This window comes from Crocodylus siamensis, chromosome 2, assembly GCF_052110815.1.
Source record: "Crocodylus siamensis isolate JL-2025a chromosome 2, ASM5211081v1, whole genome shotgun sequence".
In the NCBI taxonomy this organism is placed as follows: Eukaryota; Metazoa; Chordata; order Crocodylia; family Crocodylidae; genus Crocodylus; species Crocodylus siamensis.
Genome location: NC_143396.1, coordinates 224,570,782 through 224,584,801, shown reverse-complemented (window position 1 = coordinate 224,584,801; position 14,020 = coordinate 224,570,782). Strand labels below are relative to the sequence as shown.

Here is a 14,020-nt window from a genome sequence, read left to right as displayed (position 1 = left end):
TTGTAATGGTGTATCCCTGGATATTGATCTCAAAAAGGCCCTCCCCAGTGCCAGCCTTTCAGGGTGCAGAAATGCATCTGAGGCATCATATTCTGTAAGAAAATACGGTCATGGTAAGGGAGGCTCCCAAGGACCTTTTAAAAACAAATTATGGTCACTGTGGCACTTCAGGATTTCCACCATCAGCTAAGGAAAGTAAGTTCTGATTCAAGAAAACACGGTGTTCATGACACACCCACACACCAAGGAGATAGAGGCAGTTTTAAACTGAAATGCTTAATTGTGTGTTACTTGGGTGGAAGGTCATATGGCTTGTATCTGGGCAAGTAATGTAAAAGGGACACTGAACATAATAACACATGAGCAAAGCCCATATCAGTAGGCAACTAAGAATCATCCCTGAAGAAAATAGTGCTCCAGCTGAAGATCTATGGAAGTAAGCTACTCTTAAAAAGTCAGACACATCCAGTTAGAACTTCTGGGTTCAGAAACACAGTCAAAATCATTGGGAAGTGATTCTCTGGGTGCCAGACAGACAAATCGGCAATGATCATCCCTCTTTCTCTCCCTTCATGTAATTTCTTTTGTCACTTCCAAATATTAGAAGAGGAAGTGGCAGTTATTTTTGTTACCCTTAATTGGCCAAGGAAGTCATGGTGTCCATCTCAAGGCCTGTTCCTGCATCAGTCTGTGTAAATCTGACAGTGTGGCTTTTGTGTGTCAAATTCAGTAAAGCTTCTATCATGGATTCCCCCCTGCTCAGGACCACCAACCTTGTCTGGTATCCCTGAGTATGCCCTGAAGCCAGCTCAGGCATGGCTTTTGGAGTAACTTCTAACGTTTTGGTCCTTGAACTCTCCCTAGCTATCTATAGCCCTGCCTCAGGGAGCTAGCTTCCAGTTCAGCTCCTAAGAGAAGGACTTTTTACCTACTTCAACAAAGGCATTTAGTTGAGGGCAAAGACCATGCATCAAGACAACCCTGCCCCCTTCAAAGGGTTAAGCAGTCCCTCTGTCCCCGGTCCAGCCTGCACAGCCCTGAGCACTCCTAAGTTAGCTCAAATGCTCTCTCTCCAGTCTTTGCAGTGCCAAAGCACCTCAAAGAAGCAAAGTTGTTTCTCTTGAATTCTCTTCAGATTCTCCAGATCCCAGGTTGACTCCCTGTTTTTTTCAGGCTGTTCCATCCATTGTGATGCTCATCTCCTTCAGCTTCCTTGAACTTCTCCTGAGCATCATCTCCATCAACAAGCATCTTCAAATTTTCATTGATGAATGGGTCTTTTGTCAGGTAGGCCAGGTAACTCTGGCCTCAGTGTCCCTTAAACCCCACCTTGTCCCCCTCTTGCACCCTGTACAAGTTAGTCAGGGAAACTAAGACGTGCAGCACTACTACAACATGAACACATTTAAACTGTAAATATTACAACAAAACCCATTGTCTGTTACAGATGCCCTCTTCATTCTCTGTGAGAATTTACACAAAATTCTCCAACCAGACCAAGATAAATCGGCCTTAGTATATTGAGTTAGTTCAGTTCCTCTTTTAAACAGGATAGCTGAGACTTGAACTCATGACATCTCACAATTGCTTGGCATGTATTTTCAGTGGTAAATGGCATTATAAATGTGGGAGTGAGTCGGCCACTCAGTTGTATCTAGATTTCTTAGTCAGCATGTATAGCTAAACTATCAGATCCATCTTCCTTATCAGATATTCTGGGGTAGAACATGGACTTGGTCACTTCAGGGAAAATTTTGCAAATCTGCTCTTTGGTCATCCTATGAAAAAGACATTACATGGATTCCCTTTGTTTGTCCACAGAAGCATCCTTCAGGAAGATGCTATAAGTAGTTGCTCCTTAAAAGTTTGTTTATATTCTCACTTAAGGAAGTATGGAGTCTTTTGTCTTTCTCCCCTACATGTCTCTCCTGCCTACCTTTTTCTTACTATATGTTACATCCCAATTTCAAGACCAGGGGAAAGGTTCTGACCCAATGGAAAACTTGTCACCTGGTTTCTTTTTTCCAAAAATGTTTCACCCTCTGGTGTTCCTACCTAATGTAAATCTATTAGGTCTAGTTCTGCTGAAGCTTTAAAGTATATGAATATAGTTAATACCATTGAAGAAAGCTTTATTGCTAAAGAGTTTCTTCAATCTAGAATTTGTTCTTTGGTTAGAAATCATCCAATTAGAATGAGGGCAGAAGAGCTATACAGGAAGAAAAGTGCAGCCCCAAGAGCCTGGAGCAGGGGGGAAGAACCTTTGCCAAGAAAATAGGTTGCAGATTTTCCATTTTCAGTTAAGTGCTATATTGATCAGCTGCGCTGGGAGACAGCCTGCCGAAGCACTGAAACATAGAATCATAGAAAATTAGGGTTGGAAGGGATGGCAGGAGGTCATGTAGTCCAACCCCCTGACTAGATAGTTGACAACCCCTGCTCTAGTATGCCAATGTTTCGCACACATTAATTCATCTTCATAAAACTTCCAGCCTGGCTCTCATTACACCTGCATTCTAGTGTTGGAGGGGTACATTGACAGCACAGATGAGATGACGTGCCTGGTATTTGCTCCGAATCCTGACACTGTAATAGCCCATAGCAGTTGCAGGTAGTAGTTGCAGGGATTGTCTGAGACAATCTGAGAACGCAATCTCAGCTGACTGAGAACAGGGTCTTGAAGTACAGGTGATTCTGTCAGCTCCAGCTATAATACATCTATATGTAATACTGGGTTTAAATTAATCTGTAACAATATAATGCTTACTGTTTAGTTCAGATTAATGAATCATCCATATTGCTTTTTCATTTGGGAGTAAAAGTAAGAGGTGAGAGGATTGTAAGTATTGTATTTGATAGTTCATTACTAAATCTCGAAGCCTGGGGAAGGAGACATAACACCAATCAGGAAAAGTTACAGAAACACTAGGGTCTGCACACGTAGCACAGACACTTAATTTCCTAATTTTACTCCCCAGTTCCCTTCAAAAGTACTATAAATAAAGGTCAACACACTCCCGTTTCCTTTGTTTTATGGTACTTTAGGAATGGAAAACTTCCTTCCCTTTTTGACTAGATGTACTGCTATCCTCTGACTCCAAGAGGCTTGCAGGATGGGAAACCTAGTGGTCCCTCACACTTTTTTTTCTTCAGCACAGTTTATCAAATGGAATAGTAACACCCAGCTTTTCACCTGCCTGCATTCAGCCTCCTGATTGCTGAGAAGGTAAATAGGCAATTGGATGAAATGTCACTGCACGTCATTGTAAAAGCAGCTTCAGTTTCCTGGGAAACAACTGCTTTCATTAGTGCTTATACTGTACTGCAGGCAAGAAACTATTCTTGCCTATCATGAATAAGCATTGCCTATTACATAAAAGTAAAATGCTGCAATTCTGGAAAAATAATAATCTGAAATATTGAAATTATGAGCGAGTTTTATGATGTGCGGCTTTTCAAGTTTTGGGGGGTATACATTGTAAAAACACCCATGGCATGGGATAAAAGGAGCCAGTACTCAAAATAATATGTAATACTTGCTAGGAAAATGGCTAAACCTAAAGCATGATCTTTTAGATTATCTAGGTTGCTTCAGATGGGATTGATTCTACCTTGAGCATGAGATTGGATTAGATGACCTCCTGAAGTCCCTGCCAGTCCTACTTTTCTGTGATTTTTTTTTTTTTTATATGGCAGCTATAATATTTGTATTACTATTCTGTTTTTAAAAAAATATATTTAAAATTATGTTTGTATTATAAGCAACTCATTTTTTCTTCTTACAGATCTGGAGTCCTTATAAACAGCCTGACTGCACTGGAGATCTGGATGGCAGAATTGAGGATGATTCACGGTGCCTCTACACTCATGAAGAGTACATTAGTCTTGTGTTGAACAGTGGCAGTGGCTTGTCTCATGATTATGCCAACCAGTCAGTCCAGGAAGATCCACGGATGATGGCTTTCTTTGATTCACTGGTACGCCGGGAGATTGAGGGCTGGAGTTCTGACTCGGATAGCGACCTCAGCGAAAGCACCATCTTGCAGCTCCATGCTGGAGTAAGTGAACGCTCTGCTTATAGTGAATCGGAATCTTCTGCTTCACTACATCACACCCCACCACATATGGCAGAAGAATCGGATGAAACGGCCTATAACTTAGGAGCCTTAAGATCAACAGAATCTCCATCGGCCAGAGAAGATGTGGCTTCTCGTCAGCAGAGGCTGTCTGCACTTAGAAGGTATCAGGACAAACGTCTCCTGGCCCTTTCCAATGAGTCTGATTCTGATGAAAATACCTGTGAGGCAGAACTGGACACAGACCTTTTTCCACGGCCAAGGTCTCCAAGTCCTGAAGAGAATGAATCTAGCAGTTCCAGCAGCAGTAGCAGTTCAGAGGGTGAAGAGGAATTGAAAGAACGGCGTACATTGGTACGTCAACGTAATGCAATGAGACGCCGACAGAAAATACAAAAGGAAGAGAGGACTAACACAAATACAGAAAATGTGAACACCTACATAGGTGAGGATATCTATGATTACCCACAGATCAAAGTGGATGACCTTTCCTCTTCTCCAACCTCCTCACCTGAAAGGAGTTCCATTAAAAAGGAAGTTCCCAAAGAAAGGGCCTCTCCTTGTTCAGACAGTGAGTCTGTAGAAAGAAAGATTTACAAAGCTTACAGATGGCTTCATTATTCTTATATATCCTATTCAGCTGGTAAAGATGGTGAATCTTCCCATGGAGATGGGGAGAATGATGAAGGAAAGCCAGGAACTAGTGGAAGAAACAGTGCACCACCTACACTAAATAAAGAAGAGGCTAGTAATTTGAGTTCACTAGTTCCTCAAGGTTCCCAAGGTCTCTCTGAGAGCCAAAGCAAAGAAACTTTAAAAGAATGTGGTTTGGTAGAAAATTCTAGTAATGGTCAAGGTCATGAATTCGACAATCAGTGGCAGATGGAAACTCAAGAAAGCACATCCCAAGACACCAGCAGTGGGTCTGTAGAACATTCTTTTGAGACTAAAAAGCTCAATGGAAAAGCCATCTGCAAAGGGCTAAATAGTCTTGCTGAAGAGCCATGCAACCAAACTGCAGGACTTGTGGAACAGAAAAACAGCCAGAACTGTCAACCAGCATCAAGCCATCACTCGCTGGTCACTTCCAAGGATTTGTTTTCCATTGCTACCGTCTGTAGTGGATCTGGTAATTGCTCCAGAAACCAGACTGATGACAGTGAGGAAAGAAATCTTGAGACCTCCTGTGTAAACCACAGTAATGGCCACCTACATCCTCGCCCTTCATGCTTCAACAATGGACAGAGCTTTGGAGAGCAGGAGATAGTGACCCAAGGACTACAATTGTACTCAAATGTTGATAAGGTCACCCTTGCACAGGCAGATGTGACTTTTCACAAAGACTGTTGCTTGTCTGAAATGGCCTCCAACAATTATGGTGTAAGCACGAAAGAGGATATTGCTGACTTGCATCTGGCAGATAGTGAGAACTCTCAAGCTTTAGGAGGACTGAAAAGGCACAGAGCGGAGTTTGAAGACACGGATTCAGAGAATTCTTCCTCAGAAAAGAAGCTAAAAACATGATAAATGCAAACACTTGTTTAGCTCCTCTCTCTTCCCCCCCCCCCACAGACACACATGCACACACAGACTCTCTCTCTCCCTCTGTCTCTCTCTCTCCCTCTGTCTCTCTCTCTCCCTCTGTCTCTCTCTCTCTCTCACACTTTCATCAAGAAAAGAAAAAAGTGTTTAAGGTTTGTGAAGATTGGATCTGAAATGTTGCGTTTTCTGATTCCCCATTCCATTCTTCTGTGAGTCTATTTTAGATTGCCTTTTGGCTTGTGCTGTATTAAAAAAAAAAAAATCCAACCAACTCCTTTACTAATGAGACTGAGTGTAGTGTACCCATACAAGGTTCTGTTAAAGTAAATCCTTATTAAGATGGTTGTCTTCTTGTGTGAATGTGTATCATTTGTTCAGCCATCTAGTTAGCATGGCTATTGTAAATTTTAATTATTCTGGTGAAAATGACTTTTTTCCTATAGACACTCATTACATGTTACAGGCTGTAGGCTCTACATGTCTCATAAAGAATGACTGCTGAATTAGATGACGCTGGTGGTGTTTTGGGGTGTGTTCTTTGAAAAGAGCCCTGTGGTCCTTTATTCTTCAGAAAGTAAAGAAGTGTGGCTCTTTACGTTTTTGAAATTTTACTTTAGTTGTTTATGTATGTGGAGATGCTTCATAAAGTTCTTAATTTGATATACTTCAATGAAGTAATTTTTAATACTAACACAAAAGCTGTAGGAAATAAGCCTCTTCCCAAGATCATTTTTAAGCTGTTCCCATAATAACTTGCCTTTCTTTAAAAAATATTTAATACAATAGCATCATTATACTGAAGTATTGGTATTTGTTTGGCATTAGAAGTGTGTAATGACATAGACCCTTCACCAGCTAAGGGCCATTAGAAGTGTGGCACTGAAAAATACACTTGTATGTACTTAATGTGTATTGGTTCATTGTCCCTAGGACATGACCTTCGAATTCAGGAGATATATAGAAAACTTAATGCCCTCTATGTGCGTGCTGATGAGAGGCTGTCATTTATAGAAAGAAGATTAGGAGGAGAGAAGGGTATCTAATACAGCTAAGCAGCAGAACTAGAAAAATTGAAAAGCAGCATCAAAAATGGTTTTATTCATTTGTATAAACGCTTACACAAGATGATGTTGGCGGCTGCATTTGTTTTCCAGTCCCACAATGCAATATTAAAATTGGAATTGGATACATGGATTCCAACTGAACAAGCATTTTGTTTTTATGGGCTATTTTTAGAGTGGGTGCCTCTTAAATGTAAAATTTAGGAGCTGTTTTCTGAGAGGAGTGTGGTCTTACAGCTTGTTGCACTGAAGTTGTTGTATCATTTCAAAATGGTGGGCATTTTTTAAGTAGAATATGCAGTAGTCCAACAACCCTGACACTCAGAATTGGAAAAATCCTGTTGATACCCAGACAATAAAGAAAGAGGAAACGGACACAAAGGCCATGTCCAGATGAGTTTGGATGTTTGGTTCCCCAGGGACAAGTAGCAGCAACACACAGCTACTTGTCCCCAGGGAATACCCGTGCCATGCATGCTTTGACGCATGACAAGCTACCCCAGAGATGGTAGGGGAGTTACCCTGGGAGCAGCCCTGTGGCAAGTTACTCCAGCGGCAGCCTTACTTGGGGTCCTGGGGGCCTCCTGGGGCTGCAGCCACAGCGATCCTGTCAGGCAGAGGCTGGCTGGCAGCTGCAGCACAGCTCCAGGTGGCCCAGCTCCACTTTTCAGCAGCGCGCGCTGCCCATGCTTGCATTGCTCCGGTTTTTTTATCATGGGCTTTTTTGACCCCTGGATATCTATTATCATAGATAATATCATAGATATCCAGGGATCAAAAAACGCCACAGGAAAAAAACCCCAAAAAACGGAGCAGCACAGTCAGTACACCCTTGCAAGGTGGAGAACACTTCAGTGTGCAGCATGTGGCACTGCAAACGTGTTTGCAGCACCACGTACTGCATGGCCGCGCTCATCTGGACATGCCCAAAGGAAGTAAAAAATATTTGTTTGGTCACCATGTTACCACTGATAAAAGAAAAGCCAGTACTGACCTTGGTAATTGGCGTTAGCTTCCAGACCCAGGTCTAACGAAGACTGTCTAACTTTCAGTGCCTGGGAAATCACTTTTGCAATACCCTACTATTCTTTTTGGTTCAGCACTGGTTTCAGAATGACTGCCCATCTGGTATGTAGGGGGACAAGAAGAGACCCTGATAAAAGACAGTGAAAGAAATCAAAAGCTTCAGAAGGAATGCTGGGAAGGAGATGAGAGAGAAATGTGGTACTTTGGGAGTTTGAAAAGTTTTGAATCAAGCCAAGAGAGACTGCCGTAGATGATTCCTCACTCTTAATTACCTTTGCTAAGGGAAAACTTGGAGAGGGTGTGAGACAGTATTTAGTGAGTGTACAAGAACATTGCAGGGAGGCAAATTTGTTTTTCAGACTTGAGCAGAAAGTGACAATGAGGAAATGTTGATATTTGTGCTACCTTGTCATTGGAAAACCAGTTCTGTAATGATGAGACTCTTATTAGTTTTCTGTAATCTAGGAGTGTCTTCTTTGATTATAAACACACTGTTTGTAAGTCCTAGTTTTATAAGCCCAGATCATATGGTTGCAAAAGTTAAAATCTATCTTTTAAAGCTCATTAAATTGGAAACATTGCTTATATTTTTTTTATAGTCCTTTCCCCACTCCCTCTCCTGAGCAACTATTTATGAAACACTTGGGATGCCAGTGGAATGGTTCAGCGAAGAGTTGCAAGTCAGCAGAGTCTTTTCCTGGGATGCATAGTGTTTTTTACCTTCTAATTTATTTTCCTTTTTATACATAACAGAAAAGTTCCCCAGCTGGGAGTTCAACCCTGTCTTTCAATCTCTGGGAGCAGAGGTTCGCTGTGGTTTCCCAAAGACCTCCTCTTTCCAGTATCTCCCTCCCACTTTTCAGCTCTTCCGTTGAGTACCTATACAAGGAGAGAGGGTAGGTAGGCATAAACATATTTCATTGTTCATCATGGACTGCACAGCATCACTGTAAACGAGGACCACATTTCGAAATCCAGAGAAGATCATTTCTATACCATCTTCCAAGAGAAATATATTATTGTATAAAAAGGCTACATTTTTGGCCAGAATCTTTAAAATCTAGATCCTGTCTGCTGTGTATGGAAGTTGATGAATAAAACTCTTTTACAAGAGACATGCTCTCAACCAGAATTTTTCTCGCCTTTTGCTGCATACATCTCACCACTGACAACTGTCTAGTTCAGTTATGCAGCAGAGGTGTTAAAATATTTTATGTGAAACATGGAAAACCATATCATGAAAATCTCGCTTAAAAATTGTTATCTTAAGATCTTTCACCTTTCCAATTGGTAGCATTAGACACTTAAGGATACAAGGTGATTTATAATTAATGTACTACCCTATTAGCCACTGCTGTTCTTCATGTTTGCCATTCATTCACCCCATTAGCCCAGGGTTTTGTGCATTTGGAAAAGCTAGTTTCTCTTCAGGAAACCTCATGACAATAGGAGAGGAAAGTCCTTCCTGTCTCCTGGTAGGAGTATGAGGTGGCAAGCAGTAACCTTCCCTAAAGGGTGCATCTTACAACCTACTATGAACCCACTAGCTGCATTGCCAACATCAGACTCCCTCTTTCACAGCTTTTTTACCTAACATGACCTGTGAAAGTGCAGTAGTATAACTAGGGGTGGGTGAGCTACCCATAGGCTCTGGGCACAAATTCATGGGGGTGCCAAAATGGTGGGCTTGGGGGAGCCCACACCATGACGGCACCGGCACCAGCTGGAGTCTTTGAGACTGGTCAGGTAAGACTTTTTGATGCCTCGCTCTATGACACTTCTGCCCAGGGTGCAAAAATTGCTAGTTGTGCTAGTGTGAAAAGTTTGGTGAAGTTGAACTTCCTCTAAACCAATCCATGATGAGCACTGTAAGAGCAGCTTTACTGATTTTGACCCCGCACTTCTATTCCCTGATGACCTTATTGACCATCAAGAAAAAATCTAAGGATTTTTTTCATGCACAAAGAAGGTGTTCTCTTTCTCAGAAATCTGGAGTGGTCCTCTTCAAGAACACCAAGCTAAGGGTTGGCAATCTATAGCCTGTGGTCTATACAGATGTAGCCTGTGGAACCAGCTGTAATTTAAATTTACTGAAGATACCTAGTTGTAATAGAGAACTTTTTTGAGTTGGTTCTTATGTGTATCGTTTGTACATGTGTAAACTTTTGCATTAGTTTTCTATGGTTCCAGTCAGCATTCGAATAACATACACATGGCATCAGTGTTCCAAACTTCCTTGAGCTCAAATCATGACAATACCCTCACGCTGGAATGTCCTCTGGTACCAAATGCTCTCAAGCATACATACTTTCACAAACAGAGCTAGTTGGAATTTTTTCTGGGAAACATTTTGTCAGAAAATGGCAATTCATTGAAATCAAAGCTGTTCATGGGGATGGCTTCTCTAGTTTAAACTTGAGAAAGCTCATCTGCATGCATGTTCATGTGCATGTGTGCACACATACATGTACATGCACACACAAGTGGGTCCAGATGGGGTGCAGTAGTGTGGCTGCACTCCTTTCAGACTGGACTGCATCATAGGAGCCTCCAGGGACTTTTAAGGTCCCTAAGGCAGGTGATTAATCCTCCCTCCCTCCCCCTTCCTGCTCAATGGCATGCTTGCTTGCCTGCCTTCCTCTATCCTCACCTGCTTCTGCTGCTTTCCCTGCTGTCCCAGAAGTAGGGGAAGCACTAGCCAGCCAGGTTAGGCAGGGACAGTAGCAGTGGAGATGGACAAGGGGGTCCCCCTTCTCTGCACCTGCTGGAGGGAGGGGAGGGGAGGGGAGGGCTGGGCAAGGTGGGGGGCAACTACTGTCCCACTGAACTGTTCCTGCTGTCCCCTTCCCAGTTGATCTCAGCCCCTACCCAGCCTTGCTGGCTCTGGAGCTTCTGCACCCTTGAACAGTAGAGAAAGCAGCAGGTGGGGGAGTTGGGAGAGAAGGGTGTATGCCTCTGAGCAAGAAGGGGAAGAGAGGGGAGATTTGTCACCTGCTTTAGGGACCTTAAAAAGTTTCCAGAGGCTCCTGTGGCAAGGCCTGCCCTCACCGATGGGGTCTGAGAGCAGGGGTTGCAGCCACCCCTGCAGTATGGATCCACTCCAGCACATGCGCACACACCCCTACTGCCCCCTATTAGGACACTCTCCTGAAAACTAGACATTTCAAATCTTGCTGCACTGCTAAACTTCAAGCAAGGATTTAAATCCAGGTCTTCCACCTCTGCCATAGAGTACCCACACCTCTGAACAGCTGGTGGTCTTGGAGCAGGTATTTCTTAATGTTACATCTGTTTCATTTTGTGTTCATAAATACTCACGAAGTAAGAACTTGAAGCCTCATCTCCCTTACTGGTGGTGAGTGATAAACATCAGGCTGTGCAGATGCAGCAACTGACATTCTCTCTCTCTCCTATTGGCACTGCTGTGGCATACAAGAATTATATTCTTTAGACCAAACAGAATGTCACTTGCTAATCTAATACATGTGCTGCTTCTCTGGAACAGGACAGTCAGAAGAATCCTGCCGCCAAGCTAGGTAGAGCAAGTACGAGTTTTGAGCCCAACTTCCATCCTCCGAGGTGAACTCCCTAACCACAAAGCTACTGCCTGTCATTTTCTTGCTCAAGTTTTCTGCCTCCCAATTCATCTCAGTGCAGAATAGGAAAATTTATCTTCAAAATACCAAATATTTGTGAGGCAGGAAATTGTCCTTTCCTGTCTGGCTGTCGTTCCAAGCACAGACTATGCCTAGCTGGCACGTGGGTTACTGAGCATCCTGCATGGAGCTCTTGCTCTCCAATTAGCATATTTCAGCTGTCCCAGCCACAGCAGATCTAGAAACCTATTTTTTCCTATGGGTGATCTGTAGGTAGGTGGTGTCACTTATTCTGAATATATTTGCATTTTCCTACATATAAGTCTGCATGAGGGGACACATCAGAGGCTGGTTTCTGCCTTCAGATGTGTGCACAATGCTCCTGATGTGCAGGTCCCACTGAAGTCACTCACCCCTGGGAAGAACTTAGACCTGCAGTCACATCGCTCTGGACTAATGGTCCAGGCTGCTTGCAGTAGCAGCATCACCATTAGAAACTGCTGCTCTTTGTATTTATACATTTTTCATTCCTATAACTTGAAAATAGCCAAATCATGTGCTTGGTGGCAATTCAGGTGTGTCAAATTCCCCTCAGTTCCCCCAACTGACTTTCTGGGCCAAATTCTACCCTTGGAAACAGGAAAACCGATGTCAAGGAAAACCCTGAACATCTGTTGAAAAATACAGCATTTGACTTGAAAACATGAAGTTTTAAGCTAAAGAGCACTTGAATTCTACATCCCTTAAAATGTAGATCTATAATGGAAGCATTGAAACAACCTGAACGGTACTGGTCTGAATTCTAGTGGGGTGGGGGGAAGCAATTTAACTTTGATTTATTGAAAAATATTTCACTTACATTTAAGCTTTAAACACTCCAATCAAATTGAAATCCACTGCTTCTTAATCCTGATTTAAACATCAGTGATTGTTCACATATAAATATGCTAACACAAATGGTTTTGCAAACTTGAGACCATCACTACGGATGTGCTAGCTCCATCCTAACGTCTCATCTCTGAGGGCCTTCTTTTTGCTATCACAATATCACTGCATTTTATGAGGGGCATGCAGGGAAAACCCTAAATCTGCCTAGATCTTGACTATCAGGGCATTGACATGCTAACAATTAAACTGTTTTAAGGGGAGGGAAGATTTACTCTGGTTCTGATTAATCCACTGTTTCTCTCTGCTCCTTTCCCATAGGTGGTGTGGCTTACATAGGAATGAAACAAATTAAGTTACCAAAGTTTAGTTTACTTGGGTATTGGCTGTGGGATAGGTGTAGACATGTGAGAATATTACACTAGATTAGAAGATGTGTGTTCACAAGTGGTAAATCTCACCTCTACCCTGAAAAAGGTGTGATGGTGGAGCTACACCCTCAAATCTGCAATAGATATCAATTCTGCAGTATGCAGAACTAAATAAATTGCAATTACTGTCTGGAAGCACTTGTTGGATTTACCAAGAAATTCATTCTTAGGCTGTCTTAACTGGCACTTGCTGAAAGCTGGGACACCTACTGGGGGGAGGATGAAGAAACTTCAGCTATGGATTATAACTGCCTCTAAATCCCAGTAGGAGCTGCTTCATAGAGTAAATTTAAAAAAAATATTTCTACCCCAATCCCCTATCACCTTCATTTGACCAATGGTGATGTGGCACTGAAAAGAAACAAGAGTTATGTTAACCAGTCCCTGGCTAATGCCTCACATAGCCATGATGTTTTCCGCTTCTCCTGAGGTTATTGTTTTTTCCCTTGATACTTCAAGGGAACTACAGAAGCTTGCATGAGTGTCTGTGTTGGTGGCCTAAATCCTGAGAGTTAGAGTTTGCAGTAGTGCATTAAATGATTCCTCACCCCGTTTCAGGGGTGGGCCAGATGCGGCCCACCAGGCCATCCTATCCGGCCCACAGAGCCCATAAAAAATTTAGAAAATTAATACTTATCTGCCCCGGCTGCCTATCACGCAGCTGTCGATGGCTTGCCAAAACTCAGTAAGCTGCCCTCCACCGGAAAGAATTGCCCGCCCCTGCCTATTTGCTGTGTTGGAGACCAAGGGAAAGGTGACCTGGCATCTGGCATGCTTTATTCCTAGATATGGGCACTTGCTATATATGACTTCTTCACACGCCTTATGGAAACGGTTGCTTTAATTGATGATTTTGTTCCAGGCTACTTGACACTTTGTCATCCTGTTTACTTATACGAACCTTCTGACACAGAGCAGTAGCACCACACCAGCCTTTCATTCCAGTCCATGATTAATAATCCTCAGAGAGCATCTGAATGTTTGTTCTTAACAGCTTGGCCTGTGTCCACATCTTCCATAAACCTATATGAAGGAAATGGAGAATTGGTTTGGTATGTCCTACTGAGCAACTCTGTGGTGCCTTTCCATAAGAGAGCTTTAAGAAACGTGTGGAAATTAATGTACACACTGCTAAAAAAAACCCTAGGAAAGTCTTGCAGTACTGTTCCAAATTCCCAGATAAGTGACTGGAATAATTTAGATGTGACATAGTAGGAACAGTTAAAGCTTCTGATGGAGGTTTTGATTTGTGCTTTCTCACTCTTTTTAATACTACCATATACTTCAAGGCTATTTAGATTATAGTCTGAAAAAACCTACCCTAGCCAAGCAGCTATTTGAGTCTGCTGTTTAAGGCATGCCACTTTTCATAGCCAAGGCCACACAGAGATAGCATTATATCT

The 14,020-nt window shown here is 42.5% G+C and overlaps 1 protein-coding gene across 2 annotated transcripts in view; it reads left to right on the top strand.

Annotated features, from left to right (window-relative positions):
• The window catches only part of DCAF5 (DDB1 and CUL4 associated factor 5), a 111,966-nt gene extending 103,680 nt beyond the window's left edge, over positions 1-8,286 (top strand). For both annotated transcript variants that reach the window (XM_090033217.1, XM_090033219.1), the window contains exon 9: positions 3,786-8,286. In XM_090033217.1, the coding sequence (XP_089889343.1) occupies positions 3,786-5,600 (1,815 nt within the window). In that variant the 3' untranslated portion in view covers positions 5,601-8,286. The remainder of the gene's footprint in view (positions 1-3,785) is intronic.
• The last annotated feature ends 5,734 nt before the right edge of the window (positions 8,287-14,020 follow it).